The following is an 18,252-nucleotide window of genomic DNA, read 5'->3' on the forward strand; positions in this document are numbered from 1 at the left end:
AAGACAGGACACATGCATCTCTAAAAGGTAATCCTGTGAGTGAACCTCATAGGGCCTCATTGCCCGTTGCCAGTTATGGAAAAGCCCTTCCATTGGAGGCTGAGCAATGGAATGGTATGAAGGTGTGTGTGGTGTGGACAGTGTTTATATGCCTCGCACACTGTAAGTAGCAGTCGCCTTATGTAAAGTGGCGGTTCACCAGCCCCTGCACAGTGGTTTGGTATAAGGCTTGTTCTGAACACTCCAGTGGCCAACCAAATCCCTTCATGGTGCAACAAGTCCAATACCTTTAAGTAAGAGGAGCACACCGTGCACCCATAGCATAGCCATGATGGCACAAATGCCCAGTAAAACTGGATTAGCCAAGTCTGTCTGCCCAGCATGTACTGTGGCTAAGACATTTTGCAATTTTAGCACCTTAAGGGACAGTTTCTTCAGGTCCTTAAGTAATGGCAACCATGTAAGCTTAGAGTCAAATACGAGGCCCAGAACCCTCACTATAACTTTAAAATTAAGAACAGTGTCCCTCATCCTCAATTCTGGAAAGGTGAAAATGGAATGAGAATGGTTAAAAAGAACACTCACAGTCCTCCCATTTGAAAACTTTGACAAGAGTTAGTTGCAAATGACACTGTAAGGCTTGAAGAAGAGCAAAATACATAGAAGTCATCCACAAACAAAAGTACAAGGAGTATATCTTTATTTCACCTTGTGAGGTATCACAGCATACTGTAATGGATTCTGTCATGACCAGGGGATATGTCATGAGCTGCAGACAATGCAGAATCCATCTCCCACATGGAAAATGGGCAGTAGTAATTTTCATCAGTGGCGGACCAGAAGTCCACACTGCTCCTGTCAGCAACCACTCTATGGCACTGGAAACCTGGATCCTGACTGGCGGTTACAGTAACTGTGGCAAGATAGGCACCCATAGTCTGGACAATGTCTCACGGATTGGTTTGGAGAATACTGTTCCCCATTACAGCAGCCATCGCTCCTCTCCCATAAATTCTCTTGATCATCTCCCATACAACAGAACTCTTCGTGGAACAATTGATGGTGTTCAGGAACTGTTCCCATGACCTCTTCATGCTCTCTTGAACAATCTGGCAACATTTTGTTCTCACCACCCGAAAGGCTGCAAGATTCTCTGCAGTTGGCCGGTACTTGATCCAACACAGAGCCGCATGCCTAGTCCCGATTGAACAGCAGCATTCGTCACTCCACCAAAGGACAGGCTGCATCTTCAGCTGTCCTGTGAACTGTGGAATGGATGCATTGGCAGTGCGGTAAATCATTTGGTAACATGATCCACCCATGCCTCGACATTGGCACAATGGTCAAACTGGGTTAGCTGACTACAAGGTGTTACAGAAAGGTACGGCCAAACTTTCAGTAAACATTCCTCACACACAAATAAAGAGAAGATGTTATGTGGACATGTATCTGGAAATGCTTAATTTCCATGTTAGAGCTCATTTTAGTTTCGTCATTATGTACTGTACTTCCTCGATTCACCACCAGTTGGCCCAATTGAAGGAAGGTAATGTTGACTGCAACATGTGCCTTTACAAGTACGACGCAACATGTGGTTCATGCACGATGGAGCTCCTGCACATTTCAGTCAAAGTGTTCATATGCTTCTCAACAACAGATTCGGTGACTGACGGATTGGTAGAGGCGGACCAATTCCACGGCCTCCACGCTCTCCTGACCTCAACCCTCTTGACTTTCATTTATGGGGGCATTTGAAAGCTCTTTTCTACGCAACCCCAGTACCAAATGTGGAGACTCTTCGTGCTCGTATTGTGGACGGCTGTGATACAATACGCCATTCTCCAGGGCTGCATCAGCGCATCAGGGATTCCATGCGACGGAGGGTGGATGCATGTATCCTCGCTAACGGAGGACATTTTGAACATTTCCTGTAACAAAGTGTTTGAAGTCACGCTGGTACAATCTGTTGCTGTGTGTTTCCATTCCATGATTAATGTGATTTGAAGAGAAGTAATAAAATGAGCTCTAATGTGGAAAGTAAGCGTTTCCAGACTCATGTCCACATAACATATTTTCTTTCTTTGTGTGTGAGGAATGTTACCTGAAAGTTTGGCTGTACCTTTTTGTAACACTCTGTATAAAGTGTCCAGTCCGCCCTACTGAGCACCCACGTGGCAGTTTCCTATAGGACTCCACTCCATCTGGCAGATGGATCCAGATCAGGAAGTAATCACTTCCGTCCAAGGCATCGAATACTTCCCATTGAGCAATGTGAGCTAGGGCTGGAGAGGAAAGTGACAGATTGATGGCAGAGAACAAGCTAGTTGCAATGCAGAAGTGTGCACTCTGTCCCGTATTTAGCAAATATGCACAGTATGAGACAAGAAGCTTCTCAATTGTTCACTTGTTCGGCCCCTGGGCCAGGTAGCTGCAGAGCCCTGAAGCACGTTGTGTGCATTAAAATCACCACAAATGATGAAGGGGTAGGGGAGCTAGGTAAGAAGGTCGTTGAGAGCCACTTCATCAAGTGCATCATGTGGGGGCAAGTAAAGGGAACATATTGTCAATGGATGATGCACATGCAACAATAAGGCAACTGCTTGTAAATTCATTGTAAGGGAGAAAGGTGAGGAGTGGTAGTCAGTACTGACGAAAATACCTACGTCTCCTCTAGCTCTCTCTCCGCTCAGGTCATCTTTTTTGTGGAGTATATAGCCACGTAGCTCAGGGGCGTACGACTGATGGAAATTGGTCTCCTGGAGACAAGAGACACAATGGTCTACCCTGAGATAGAAGACAGAGTTCCTCTACACGCGACCTGAACCCCTGCTAGTTCCACTGAAGTGTGAGAGCCATTTACCTAGGAGACAGCACCTTCATCCTGTTGCTCCACCGGGGTGGGGAGACTGCACTGGGTGGAGGTTCAGTCGTGGGGGCGAGATGATTGTCTCACATGTACCTCATATTCCATTAGCTCTGGAGAAAAGTCAGTGAAGTATCAGGGATGACATGGTCCAGCGGTTTACTACTAGAGTTTACCTGTTGTTGCTGTTTGACATTAGCTTTTCTCTGTTTTGTGGGCTTTGCTGGAGTAGGAGTGGTAATGGCCGTGCTGGGCTCTCCCAAGTTGGCCATTCCACCTTTGTCTGCTGTTCTTCGGGATGGCTACGGGCTCTGAAACACTTGCTGCCTTGCAAGTGCACTGAATATGCAGATGTTAGTGCAGACACTCACAACCTCCATTTGGGTAGAAGTATCAGCTTTTGGAGTAGGCTCCTGAAGGATTGTTGCAAATGATGTAGCAAATGTGGAAGGCTGCATGGACTTTTAAATCTTTTTGGCCTCTCCACAAGGGTACGCTTTGTTGTTCTTATTTCCTGCGCTTTACGTTCCTCTAGAGGGATTCTGCAGTCCTTACTCCAAACAGGGTGGTTTCCAGAGCAGTTGATACATTTGGCAGGTGACTAACAACCATCTCTTTAATGAGCATCTTTACTGCAGTTGCCACACGTTGCTTCTCTCTTACACCCTAGGGTTTTATGCCCAAAATGCTGGCATTTAAAACAGCACATCGGATTTGGGATATACAGCTGTATGTTCAGGTGAAGAAACCCCACCTTGACATGCTCTGGGAGTTTGTTGGTATTGAAGGTAAGAATGAAGGAGTCAGACTTTGCCAGTTCTCTACTCACTCTTCTCATAATGTTCTGAACATCAACAATTCCCTTCAGAGCCCACTCATCCTTCATTTCTTCCATAGCATTAGTAACTAGGTCCCTATATGATACAACACCTTTCCTGAAGTTCAAGGTGCTATGGATCAATTGCATATTCACCCAGGCACTTAGCTTCTGTAGGTTAACAGCTTCCTAGGAGTTGGATGTTTCAACCAACAGTGTCCTATTTTGCAACTGCTTTACAGATTTGAGAGTCCCAGCAATTCCTTCTAAGCCCTTCTGGATCCAGAAAGACCAGATTTTCTTGAAACTTCCATCTTTGCTTTTTGTTACTAAAATCACATTTTGATTGCCAGCATATGCTCTGTTACTCTTTACTGCATTGTTCTGATTTACTCCAGTACCTGGAGGACTGGCTACCCAAGCACTCTTGTTAGACTGGGTGTTGTTACCTTCCAAGTGGCAGTGCAGCATACCTTGAGATTGAGGTTTTTTTTGTAGAGGCTTATTCCGCCCTCGCGATCCGGGCAGTCAAGCCGAGATCCCCATTCCCTGAGACACACAATGTTCCACTGCCACGCAGCACAGTGGTCGCTGAAGCATGCCCAGAGATTACAGTGACAGGGGACTGGCGGCACTAACCAGTCCCCAGCTCTGAAATCCTGGGTTCGCCACGCCTGTACCCAGAAAATGAATGCTGGGCCCCCTACAACTCGGCATCTCTGCTATATGATGAGTAACAACTGTCTTTATCATAATACTGTTAGATTTCATCCTGGATTTTCCAGTGTTTGATTTAATTACTAACGACAGGTAGATTCCATACTCCTAGATTTACAAAAATCATTTGACATGGTGCCCCACTGCAGACTGTTAACGAAGGTACAAGAATACGGGATAGATAGCCAGATACGCGAGTCGCTCAAAAACTTTTTTAGAAACAGAACCCCGTACATCGTCCTTGATGGTGAACGTTCATAAGAGACAAGAGTATCATCAGGGGTGCTCCAAGGATGTGTGGCAGCACTGCCACTATTTTCTATATACATAAATGATCTGGCAGACAAGGTGAGCAGCAATCTGTGGTTGTTTGCTGATGATGCTGTGGTGTATGGGAAGGTGTCATCATTGAGTGACTGTAGGGAGATAAAAAATGACTTGAACGAAATTTCTAGTTCCAAATCCAGAAAAAGGTAAGTTAATGCAGATGAGTAGGTAAAAACTGCATAATGTTTGAATACAGGAATTGTAATGTGTTGCTTGACATGCAAGTATTATGAAGAGTCTTTGGAAACTCAAATGGGAATCCCTGGAGGCAAAGAGACGATGTACTTCTTGAGGAACACTATTGATAAAATTTGGAGAACCAGCATATGAAGCTGACTGGAGAATGATTCTTTTGACACTGACATACATTTTGCATATGGAACATGAAGATAAGATGTGAGAAATTAGGGCTCTTGCACAGGCATATAGACAACTGTTTTCCCCTCACTCTGTTTGCAAGTGGAACAGGAAAGGAAACTGCTTGTAGTGGCACAGGATATTGTCCACCGTGCGCTGAACAGCAGCTTGTGGAGTATGTAGATGTAGATGCAGATGCAGAACTGCAAGAATATGCCGAAAACTTCATTTTTCAAGGCAGAACAGCATTGCACTGGCATCTACATGTAAGAGCATTTCTTCAAATGAGCTGCCTCAACAGTGAACTGTCACAAGAGCCAAACTGATCTCACATTGAACAAGTCATTGGCCTCTATAATTGCATGATGTCTGTAGTCTAAGTACTCCCAACACAACAAATTTGGATGAAATGTGATGCAGCACAGCAAAAGCAACTCTAGATATTCTTGCAAAAACTGTGGGATGAGTTTGACAATCACATGGATGTTAGTCATGTATTCAATGGAGGGCAAACTGAACATTTGTGAAAGGTAAGTGAAAACTTTGATCCTATACTTAATTGTAAGAAGTGCCCTTTGAAACTGAAAAGTTCTTTTGGAAATAAAAACTTTGTGGCCCCATGCACAAGCTGAAATTTACCCAAACCACAAGTTTCTTTCTTTATTCGTATAGAAGGTATAGTCTTGTGAAATCAGATGAATCTTTGTGAAACATCCTATCTATAGATGCAATTATGGACTTAAGCATAACTGCTTCGATAATATTTTTGGTCTGCCCATTACTGAACAGCTTAAATCCAGTTCAAAAAATTATGGCACTTCATTCAACAGCTGCATATGGAAGCTACTGGCATCCTCATTCAAAGAACTGCAGTGTGTTCCGGGAAAAAATGTCAATTACTATACCAAGCTTACAACCAACATAGCTTACTCATTAACCAGCTGCATAAGGAATCTACATCTACAACTACAACTCCAACTACAACTACTCTCTGCACACCATTGTGAAGTGCATGGCAGAGGATATGTCCCACTGTGTCAATATTTTTTTCCCCATGATCCATTCATATATGGAGTGCAGTAAAAATGATCCATTAAATGCTTCTATGTGGGCTGTAATTAATATAATGTTATCATCACAATCCCTATGTGAGCAATATGTTGGGGTTGTAGTACATTTCTACAGTCATCATTTAAAGTTGGTTTTTTAAACATTGTTAGTAGACTTTCTCGAGTTAGTTTCTGTATATTTTCAAGAGTCTACCAGTTCAGTTCTTACGACATCTCAGTGACTCTCCCGTGGTCAAACGAGCCTGTGCCCATTCATGCTGTCCTTTGTATACATTTAATATCCCCTGCTAGCCCTATTTGGTACAGATCTCACACACTTGAGCAATATTCTAGGATTGGTCACACAAATGATTTGTATGCAACCTCCTTTGTAGACTGATTGTATTTCCCTAGTATTCTACCAATCAACCAAAGTCTGCTACCTGCTTCACGCACAACAAAGCCTATGTGACTGCTTCACTTCACGTCCCTAATAACTGTCACACCCAAGTATTTGCACGAGTTTACAGACTCTAACTGTGACTCACTAATATTACATTCATAGGATACAGCATCGTGTAAAAAGTCTGATGTTACTAGTGTATTAATATTCTCCACAAGATCGTTAATATACAAAATGAACAGCAAGGTATCCAACACACCTCCCTGGGGTACGCCCAAAGTTACTTCTGCATCTGTCGATGACTCTCCATTCAAGATAACATGCTGTGTAATTGCTAAAATTAGCCGTTTTCTGGGGGCAATGTTGACAAGTATGGTGTTGACATGAGTGCTCTCTTAAGCTGTGAAGATGTCTCAATGTACCGTATTTACTCGAATCTAAGCCGCACATTTTTTCCGGTTTTAGTAATCCAAAAAACTGCCTGCGGCTTAGAATCGAGTGCAAAGTAAGCGGAAGTTCTGAAAAATGTTGGTAGGTGCCGCCACAACTAACTTCTGCCGTCGAATATATGTAGCGCTACACAGGCGTGCTTTGCAGGCACAAAGATAAATACTGGTGCCAAAACCTCTGCGTCAGAAAAAAAAATAAAAAAAAAAAAAAAAAAAAAAAAAATGTGGGAGACTAGCTTTTTTTTCTCTGCCCTGAGTTTCGACCACTGCATTTTCATACATTATCCAACAAAGTAAATACAAACTCTGTATTGTTCATCTTAGAATGTAGCAGCATTTCAATGTACTACGAAAATCCGACTTGCAAGGCTATTTGGGATGTTTATCAATATGACCAACTCTACGTTCTGAATATTTTCCTACCTGTGAGGAGAGATGGTTGCTAATAGGAACTTTTAAGAATTGTGAATCACATGCACTATTCTCTTCATCATAAGAATAATACGAATATAAACATTTTGTCATGTATTCTTTCGTGTTTGCTGATATCTCATTTAAATCCTGTCTGCCTAATAAACTACGAAACTAGAGTGAGACAACAGTAAACGCGGAAGAATATACATATCATGTCGTGTTTCTATTCGTATTATTCTTATGCCTAATAGTGATACAGTCAGAAATGAAGCACGGCAATTGACTGGATTTTTAAATCTAAGGTGGCTCATTTCTGTGCAGAATGTAATGTACTAAAGAGGCATCTGCAAAGATTTTCAAACGGAGAAAAATTTTCTCTAAACTCTCGTTCAGAACACCTTCTATCATACGCAGTCTATTATTTGGTTCTTGTTGATCATTATCAAAGAAAGCAGCAGTGTAAGTAACAACAAATAGCAGTCTCTTGCCATTGTTTTGCTAAGGAGACGATTCCTCTCTCTCTTTTTTTAAATTGATAGCTGCGGTAGCGTGCACAAAAGCAAGTCGTGCCGCGAGTGGCGACAGGCCGTAAACACTCATTATCAGAATCCGACAAACAATGCATGACACAGTACAATAATGCATTTTCAGCTTAGAGTGACGTAAACACCTATAACAAAGAGAACGGCACTTATCAGATCAAAGAAAAATAAGCAGTCAATTCAAATCAGACGAAGCACGTGAAAAAGGAATGGTACCCGTATAAATACGGACGGAGCGCCTGATTCATAGCAATGGCTACCTGGTAAAGCTTAACTGCTTAGCTTACGACTCGAACCAAACTACTGTAGCTGTATCGTCATTCATTCGACCTAAATTGTGTGTCATATTACAATGGACCAACTTTGTTTCGATTTGGACGTGCAGCTTAAAACTTTTCTTTCAACTTGAATGTCGAGCCTCAAATTTCAGGTGCGGCTTAGATTCGGGAAAAATTTTTTTCCTTGATTTAGAGTCTCATTTTTCAGATGCGGCTTAGATTCGAGTGCGGCTTAGATTCGAGTAAATACGGTAGACTGGTGTGCAAACTAACTTAAAATACTTGGACCCTTCTGTTGACCAAAAACTTTAGAGAAAACCTCACTTCACCTGTACATCAGTTCCTTAATCATACTGTAATCATTGCAGGAGACTTTAACCATTCAGCAATCAGTTGAGATAATTACAGGTTTGAAACTTCTTGGCAGATTAAAACTGTGTGCCGGACCGAGACTCGAACTCAGGACCTTTGCCTTTCGCGGGCAAGTGCTCTACCAACTGAGCTACCCAAGCAAGACTCACGACTCACGCCCCGTCCTCACAGCTTTACTTCTGCCAGTACCTCATCTCCTACCTTCCAAACTTTACAGAAACTCTCCTGCGAAACTTGCAGAACTAGCACTCCTGAAAGAAAGGATATTGCAGAGACATGGCTTAGCCACAGCCTGGGGGATGTTTCCAGAATGAGATTTTCACTCTGCAGTGGAGTGTGTGCTGATATGAAACTTCCTGGCAGATTAAAACTGTGTGCCGGACCGAGACTCGAACTCGGGACCTTTCCCTTGGGTAGCTCAGTTGGTAGAGCACTTGCCCGCGAAAGGCAAAGGTCCCGAGTTCGAGTCTCGGTCCGGCACACGGTTTTAATCTCCCAGGAAGTTTCATATCAGCGCACACTCCGCTGCAGAGTGAAAATCTCATTCTGGAATTACAGATTTGTTAGTGGCGGGCATCACAAGACATAATGTGAAATGATACTCATGATAGATATACATTATGATCTAATGGCAACAAACAGACCTGACCTCTTTGAAGAAGTCCATGTCGAAACTGGTATCAGTGACCATAAAGCAGTTGTACCAACAATGAATACCAAAACACAAAGGGCAACTAAAACAAGCAGAAAAATTTGTATTTTCAGCTAACTGGACAGAGAACTAACAGTGTCATACCTCAGTCAGGAGCTTAAAACTTTCAGATCAGGACAGGAGCGTGTACAGCAACTATGGCTCAAGCTTAAAAGAATAGTTGACCATGCACTGGGTAGATACATACCCAGCAGGACAATTCATGATGTGGGAGATCCTCCATGATGTACAGTAACTGTAAATAAACTTTTAAAGAAACAAAGATTACTGCATAATAAGCACAACACAAAGCAAAGGGCTACATATGGAGAGATACTGAATGAAATATGTTTGGTAGTCAACAGTGAGATTCATGAAGCCTTCAGTGACTTCTGTAGCAGAATACTGTCCAGTGATCTTCGACAAAACCCAAAGAAATTCTGGTCATATATGAAAGCTGTTAGTGGCACCAAAGATACTGTAGAGTCCCTCATGAATGAGACAGGAATTGAAAATGATGGTAGGATATCAAATGCTGAAATGCTTAACTCTGTTTTAAAATGTTTCTTTACAAAGGAAAATGCAGAAGTATTGCCCAAAATTAAATCTTGTACCAGTGTCAGTGAAATTGAGAAACAGCTGAAATAGTTAAAACTGAACAAAACCCCATGATCTGATGGAATCCCTATCAGATTCTATACCCAATTTGTGGCTGAATTATCCTCTCTATTAACTTAAAAGAAAGTGTGTGTCAAGTAACTCTAAGAGAGCACAGGTCACATCTGTCTACAAGAACAGTAGCAGAGGTCATCCACAAAACTACTGACATTGATTTGTTTTACAATCTTAGAACATATTCTGAGCTGAAACATAACGGGTATCTTGAACAGAATGACCTTGTCCATGCCAACCAGTAAGGACCCCAAAGACAGAGATCGTGTTAAGCCCAGCTCGCACTTTTCTCATACATCATTCTGAAAGTCGTGGATCAAGGCAGTCAGATAGATGCAGTATTTCCAGTTCCGAAAAACATTTGACTGGTAGCAAACCTATGCTTGTTACCAAAAGTACGATCATATGGGGTATCAGACGAAATATGAGACTGGACCAACTATTCTTTTAGACTTCGAGCCATAGTTTTCTCTACACACTCCTGTCCTAAGCTAAAAGTTTTAAGTTCCGCACTGAGGTACAACACTATTGTTTCTCTGTCCAGTTAACTAAAAATATAAATCTTGCTGCTTGTTTTAGTTGCCCTTTGTGTTTTGATATTCACTGTTGCTACAACTGCCTTGTGGTCACTGATACCAGTTTCAATGTGGACCTCCTCAACGAAGTCAGGTCTGTTTGTTGCCATTAGATCTAGAATACATCCATCATGAGTAATGTTTCACAACATGATTTGTTATGCCCACAATCTGTAATCACCCCAATTGATTGCTGGAGGGTTAAAGTCTCCTGCAACGATTACAGTGTGATTAGTGAACTAATGTACAAGTGAACTGACGTTTTCTCTAAGGCTTTGCAACACAGCATATGGCAGTATTTTCAGAAAAAGAGGCCAAATGGGTAACACATCCCATACTTATGTCCTGCTGATACATGGTCTGTAGCACAGCAAAATTATTCAAAAGATAGATAGATAGATAGATAGAGAGAGAGAGAGAGAGAGAGAGAGAGAGGGAGAGAGAGAGAGAATCAGTGGTCAGATGTAATCAATTAATTACAGTGTTTAGGTGAATTACTTTAATTTTTGTACCCGCCCATACAAATATTGACTATACAGATACAACAGCCCAACTTCCAATGGTCCCGGATCCAGTGATCAATACTTATGAAGTATCATGTTTACAGGTAGATGGTAAACTGATCCATTTAGTCCAGTCATTCCCTGCTGCATGAATGATGCTTTCTCCAAGGTGGTCATCCATCATAAAACAGTTTTCCTTATGACAGTATTCCAGCCCTACATTAGGTACTTATTTTACTGCACACTGCCACTTACTAATCACAGTAATAGTTCTGGTATTGAAAACAGATCAAAATGAGCAACAAGTAAGGTTGCCATCACCTCCCCTGTGCAACTTTTAGAACTGTCACGATAATTATAAGGGAGTACATCATATGAAATCTTTCGCTTGCTGTAATGCTTACTGGAGCTTCTAATATTGAGAAACTGGTTTGTTTGTATTATGAATCCACCCAGCAACAAGTAGCCACACCTCAATTTTTTCCCATGAGAAAATCCAGAGGAAGTCTGGTGCCTTCTTTGTATACCCTTTCTTAAATAGTATGTTCCTCATTGTTGTACCCACATTTTCAAAATTCCCTTTTGTTATTCTAATGTTTAGCAGAAAATTTGGTGCTACAATTTCAGCATTGTCACATTTGAAACTGTAGGGTTACCACAAACAATACTCTGAGACAATGTACCACAATTTACAGCTCCAAAGTCAAAGGAATGTTATTTCAGTGAATTTGTCCTCATCACTCCACTAGCAATCCAGCAGTGTTCAAGAGAACATATAGAGCATTAAAGGAGCATATGAAAAAAACAGCCGTCATGATTTATGTGAGGTCAAGTGTGACAGGCAATATGAGCTCTGGAGAACTGTTTCACAGCATGCAGTTCCACACCCTGCTCCATCTTCTGCAGGCACCATAGTGGAAAATAGAAGTGTTATTTGACACCAATTTTCAGAAGAGGTCTCTAGCCTGGGCTCATTCTTTCAGCAGCTATCTGGGCTGGACAGAGGGTGTCATCATTGGCATCCCTGAGTGCCACCCGCCTTTTGTGGACATCCCAGAAGGCCTCCTGTGACAACACCACGATAAGCTAAGTCACTGCAGAAGTTATGCTAGCATAAATGACTCATGTCTCATCCGACCCGTGCCAAAAATGCTATTTTTGTATTTTTTTTTTTTTCCCCAGCACTTGGCCATCTGGAGCTTCCACTTCTGTCACTTTGATTTCTTGTCAAGTTTGATAGGCACTACATTTTTTGAACAAAATGATGACAACACTGTTGAGCATATCTGGGATGTCTTGCAACACGCTCTTCAGAAGATATCTACACCTCCTCATACTCTTACAGATTTATGGACAGCCCTACAGGATTCATGGTGTCTTCATACATTAAACGAGTCCATGTCATGTCATGTCGCGGCACTTCAGTGCGCTCGTGGGACCGCTACATGATATTAGGCACGTGTACCAGTTTTTTTGGCTCTTCAAGGTATAATTTGTTGCCAGGTTCACAGTTTGCCTTCAGGAAATGGGAATACAGTGAAAAATACTATTTATTGTTTTGTTTGTGAAGTACTAGTAAAGCTTAATGATAGGTTTAGGACAGTAGCTGTTGTCTTTCATTTAATAAAAGCATTTAATTGTGTGGTCCATGCAATACTTTTGCGTAAGTTTGGAAATTATGAGATTACAGAAAATACTCAACAATGATTCACATCACATCTTGAATGTGGGAAGCAAAAGTTTGTTCTCCAGTGTCAAACAGAGTGAGGTGGCGCAGCACTTAGCACAGTGGACTTGCATTCGCGAGGACGATGGTTCAAATCCAGGTCTGGCCATCCAGATTTAGGTTTTCTGTGATTTCCCTAAATTGTTCAAGGCAAATACCGGGATGGTTTCTTTGAAAGCACATGGCTAATTTCCCTCCCCATCATCTACACAATCTGAGCTTGCGCACTGTCTCTAATGACCTCGATGTTGATGGAACATTAAACCCAATCTTCCTTCCTTCCTTCCCTTTCAGTGTCAACAAACTGGTAAGAGATCTGAACCTGACTGGGGTCATGTAAAGTATGTGTGCCACACAATTCTGCCCCGAGTCCAATGCTGTTTTTGATGTACATCAAAGAGCTGCCCCTAAATGTGACAGCTGAATGAAAAAAATTCTCTTTTTCTTTAAATTCTTGGGAATGGGCATAGATTGAAAGATTCCTTTGAACAATCACTTCCAAGATCGTGTGCATAAACCAAATACCCCTATCTTCACTATAAGAACAATCTATAGTGTCTCTGCCACTGAATCATACAGTCTTGTTCACTTTGCTTACTTTCACTCTGTTATCTGCTATTTTATATTTTGGGGTACATCTGGGCACTCACCAAGCATACTCTTAGCCCAAAAATGACAGTTGGGAAGACCTTAGGTGTCAGTTCGCAAGCTTCATGTATGTCAGACTGTTCAGGTGCCTCTGAATTCTAACTCTGCTGTCTCCTTACATATATGCCATCACAAAAAAATGTTGCTGAAAATACTGACTCATTCAGAAGTAACTGCAACATTCATTTAACAAACACTAGACACAAAAACAATAGGCACTTAGTTAACATTTCCTTAATACTTTACACATGTTCAACAGGTTTCATTTTCAACAGTCTTCTAGCAGAACTCGAAAAAATTGAGTGATTAATCTCAAGTCTTTAAATCTAATTTCAAAAATTTTCTTGTGCCACGCTCCCTCTATTATGTACACAAGTTCCTTGCAGTAGTTTAGAACTTCCCTCTGTAGTAAGTTTTTTGTTTCTATACTTCCTCTTACCGTTACGTCTTGTTTGATTGATTTTTCAATTTATAAATTTTCTAATCAGTTTTCTGTAACCTATGTACTGACTTGGTTCATGACCAAGTAGCTTTGGCTCGCATGGTCCTAGGAAACTTGATACATAAATAAGGACAGGCTGCCAACACCGGAGTCATAATCAACCCTCTTGCTCTGTCCCTCTTTGCAAAGGCTGGTATAAAGTCAGGCACTACCACCCATAATGTGTCCTATTTTGTGAAAAGAGGCTTTCTACTGGATCCATTGATGTTAAAGTGGAAGTAGTATCAAATCCTTTGCTCAGTAGCATTGCTACTAGGCAAACAAGTGCAACACTATCTCCAAGAACACATATTTCACAGCAGTCAATAATTGAAATGTCAGCAAGCCATGCCACGCCATCTTTCCCTCATCTGTTTGTCATAGCAATTCACTCTCATCACAGTGTTACAGTATAGAGAAAAATGCATAACAAGAGTCAATAGCAGACTAGATTTCAAGACTTTTTAACAATACTTTACTTGAGAATCTATATTTCTCCTTACATAGGATGCAGATAGTTTTACAGGACATTCATTCTGTTCATTCACCAAGGCTGCTGTGATTTAACAGCACTTTTTGAATGACACAATGCTGCACTCACTACCTATCTTAGCTCTAGAACACTTAAGGGCATAAATTATATTACTTCAAATTTTATTCAAAGCAAGGCATAATTTAAAGGTTATGCATTAGTTAATTACAATTATTAGATCTCCAATGGTATGTTACATTCCAAGTTAAATACCAAATATCATATTTTATACTCTACTGCGGTCTTAAATTTTTTGAGTTTTTTGGAATCTAGGGTTAAGAGAAATGCAGATTAGAAGCTGCAGACCAACAGTTGTTCTGGTGTAACTGCCTCATACTCAAACGTTACTTGTTAGATTTCATTTCCTCGGTCCCATAGTAAACCAGTTTCATAACTTCATATGCATCTTACCTGTCTCAGTATATGGAGTCCTCCTCAAGATCTTAAGCTTTAAATTTTTCTCTCTCTTACTTAAGTATACGGCCATTGCACTCTACGGGGTAGAGCACTGGGCTCCAGCCCTGTGGTTCCCGAGTTCTAACCCATGTTGGGATAGGGTTTTTTGCTCATTCCAATACCTCCAGGATGGCTCCAGGTCCGCTCAGTCTGCTCTCAAAATGATTACCTGGGATCTTTCCTGGGGGGTAATGGGCAGTCAGGGTGAGGGACTCACCGTCCCTTCCCTGCCAAATGCTGCTGCAGATAAAAGGGTTACACTCTGCCAGTAGTCAGGCCAACAGTCTGGTCATGGGCTTGTGTCACAGATTTGACCTTTATCTATAACTCAGGCAAGGCAATTTTCTTCATTTCTGAGGAGGCAATAAATTTTAATGAGGATAAACAATAGCCAGATCATTTTATTTATTGTAGCTAATTGGTCTCTCTGTATATCTACCAAGTGAAGTGGCATTATGGTTAAGGCATTAGATTCACATTTAGGAGATCCAAAACTGTGTATCTACCAAGCGAAGTGACATTATGGTTAAGGCATTAGATTCACATTTAGGAGATCCACAATTAAAGTCCCCATCCTGTCATCTGATTTTAGTTGTCTGAGATTTTATTGTCTCTTAACAATAATGATGAGAATGATTCCCTGAAAATGAATTTTACAGGTTTTCTTCTTCATATCTCCCAGCCCCATCTTGGTGTCTTGTCCTAAATGGGATGTAAACATGAACTTTCCTTAATTTCTTCCATATGCTACAGTTTTGTGACTAACATTGTCAGACACAAAATACTGGACAGAGCTCGAATGATACATTCATATCTTGGGATGAATTCATATTCTCTCAGGTAAACCAAGTAAATAAAATATTAATAACCATTTATTTCAACTTATCATTCTCAGATTTCTCAATACTTCTTACTTTTGTGACTTTTCCATCACTTAAAAGTTCTTTAGCATCACGAAGCAATGTACTTCAACATGCCACAGCCGCCCGGTCAATATCAAGTATCTACATCTACATGACTACTCTGCAGTTCACACTAAGGTTTCTGGCAGGGGATTCTTATAACCACTTTCAGATTATTTCTCTATCATTCCACTCTCTAAAAGTGCCTGAGAAAAACAAACATTGAAATCTTTCTGTGCGAGCTCCGATTTCTTTTATTTTATTACGATGTTAGTTTCTCCCTATGTAGGTTGACGACACTAAAATATTTTCACATTCAAAGGAGAAAGTTGGCGATGGAAATTTTGAGAAAAGATCTTGCCACAATGAAAAATGCCTTAGTTTTAATGATTGCATCCCAACTCACTTATTATACCCGTGACACTCTCTCCCCTATTTCTGGATAATACAAAATGAGCTGCCATTCCCTGAAATTTTTTGATGGCCTCCATGAATCCTATCTTGTTAGGATCCCAACAACATAGCAATACTCTAGCACAGGACGGACAAATGTAATGTAGGCAGCCTCTTTAGTAGACCTTTTGCATCTTCTAAATGATCTGCCAAGAAAATGTCTTTGGTTTGCCTTCCACACAATATTATCTGACTATTCCAATTTTAGTTGGTCAAATCATAATTCCTAGGTATTTACTTGAAAAGACAACTATTAAATTTGTAGCATTTATCATGTAATCAAAATTTAATGGATTTCTTTTTGTACCCATGTGGATGATTTCACACTTTTCCCTATTGAGAAACAATTGCCATTTTTTGCACCATTCAGCTATCATTCATGTCTAAGTCATTTTGCAACTGGTTTTGATTTTCTGATCCACAGTTTACACTTATCACATAATTTTGTTACAGTTTCAGAGGAGTAGTAGCCCAATGTTTTCTTTTGGCCTTCTTTATGAGGAGAGCATTATAAAGGCACTCACTAAATTTTAAAGTATGAGCTACATGTTCAGTTCATCGTGGATATAAAATGATGATAACCTTTGCAGGATGGTCATTCCCTCTTAATTACTGTGAACATATCCTTAACTGCACACATTCTCTAACGTAATCAAGGATGTTGTCAGGAATTGGTTCCAAACCCTCTAGTTTGGGTATTTCATTAACAAACAGCAAACTGTGATTTTTTGCCTGTGTTTGATGCATTCGTTCTGGTTCTGTAAATGTTGAAGGAAGGAAGTAAAATAGGGAAAAAACTATATCCTGGCACTAAATGTTGTTTATAAATAAGATCTGGGAGCATGCCAAAGAGTGTACACTATTGGCACCCAATCGCTGTCAATGCATTATTCCCCCTGAAGTTGCTTTTTCATTTCTCCCACTTGCCTTTACAAAAAGGATTTGTATCTTCTTTTGGACTCAAATATTAGAAGCAAGAGAGCTGCTCTTCATGAAACTAGGTGTTGTATTCCATTTTTTGCCATCCAAATACACTTGTAGTTTAAAGTATTCAGTTACCAATAGCACTATACCCTGACCATCACAACACGCAACCAGGGTACTTCAATACTTCTACATACATCTAAGGAATGAGTCTAGTTTGTTTCAGAATAAATTTCTGATCACTAGAATACTGCATAATGTAATTACTGCCTTGATGAAACTGTATTGATATCAGCATCACACACATTCACACACTGCAAAAGTAAACTAAAGAATCCATACATAATTGTTTCAGCAAATATAAATGTACATACCCTATTCAACCTATCCACATTTAAAATGAATGCACATTATATTCAAACCAAATAAGGTGTTCCATTTATACTCACATGACATTAGCCCCATTTTGCTCAATCCAAAGTCTGTAAGCTTGATATGGCCCAATGCTGTTATGAGTAAGCTGCAACAAAATGAATGGAATTAGGTAACAGACAAACTAACAATGTGGCCTTTATTTTTTAACACAAAGGTTTCCCTCTATAAAAGGTAAAATTACCTTAAAAATCACACAATGCTACAGCTTTACTGCATTTCAAACACAAATAGATAGCTATTCAAATATAAATGAGACAAACATCATGGATTTTGAATTGTTTCCTTGGAGCATTTTAGAATAGGCTTTAGAGAATTATATTTTTACATCCACATTTATGCATGTGGCATAGTTATTTGCATGTTTCATGGGCCTTAATTTCAATATCTTGCAGCGATTTGGAATGTGTTGATTAGTTTACAGGTATAACAGATTTTCTCAGTGAAAAAGTGGTTACATGATGATCATTTACATGGTTGGATTTTACATTAAAAACAAACACACACACACACACACACACACACACACACACACACACACACACACATCATTGTATAGAACATGAGGAGTTGTGAGGCTGATGTAATTTCAGCTTGCATGTCAAGCATATTACTGAGTTAGTGGTCGGTGTCTTATGGCTGAGTACCACAATGAAACTGAGTGACAGA

At 40.5% G+C, this 18,252-nt stretch overlaps 1 protein-coding gene across 4 annotated transcripts in view; it reads right to left on the minus strand.

Annotated features, from left to right (window-relative positions):
• Positions 1-18,252, minus strand: part of LOC124556721 (microtubule-associated serine/threonine-protein kinase 2) — a 262,482-nt gene that overhangs the window by 107,093 nt on the left and 137,137 nt on the right. For all 4 annotated transcript variants that reach the window (XM_047130713.1, XM_047130714.1, XM_047130712.1 and 1 more), the window contains exon 13: positions 17,601-17,671. In XM_047130713.1, coding sequence (XP_046986669.1) covers positions 17,601-17,671 — 71 coding nt within the window. The remainder of the gene's footprint in view (positions 1-17,600; positions 17,672-18,252) is intronic.

This window comes from Schistocerca americana, chromosome X (assembly GCF_021461395.2).
Source record: "Schistocerca americana isolate TAMUIC-IGC-003095 chromosome X, iqSchAmer2.1, whole genome shotgun sequence".
In the NCBI taxonomy this organism is placed as follows: domain Eukaryota; kingdom Metazoa; phylum Arthropoda; class Insecta; order Orthoptera; family Acrididae; genus Schistocerca; species Schistocerca americana.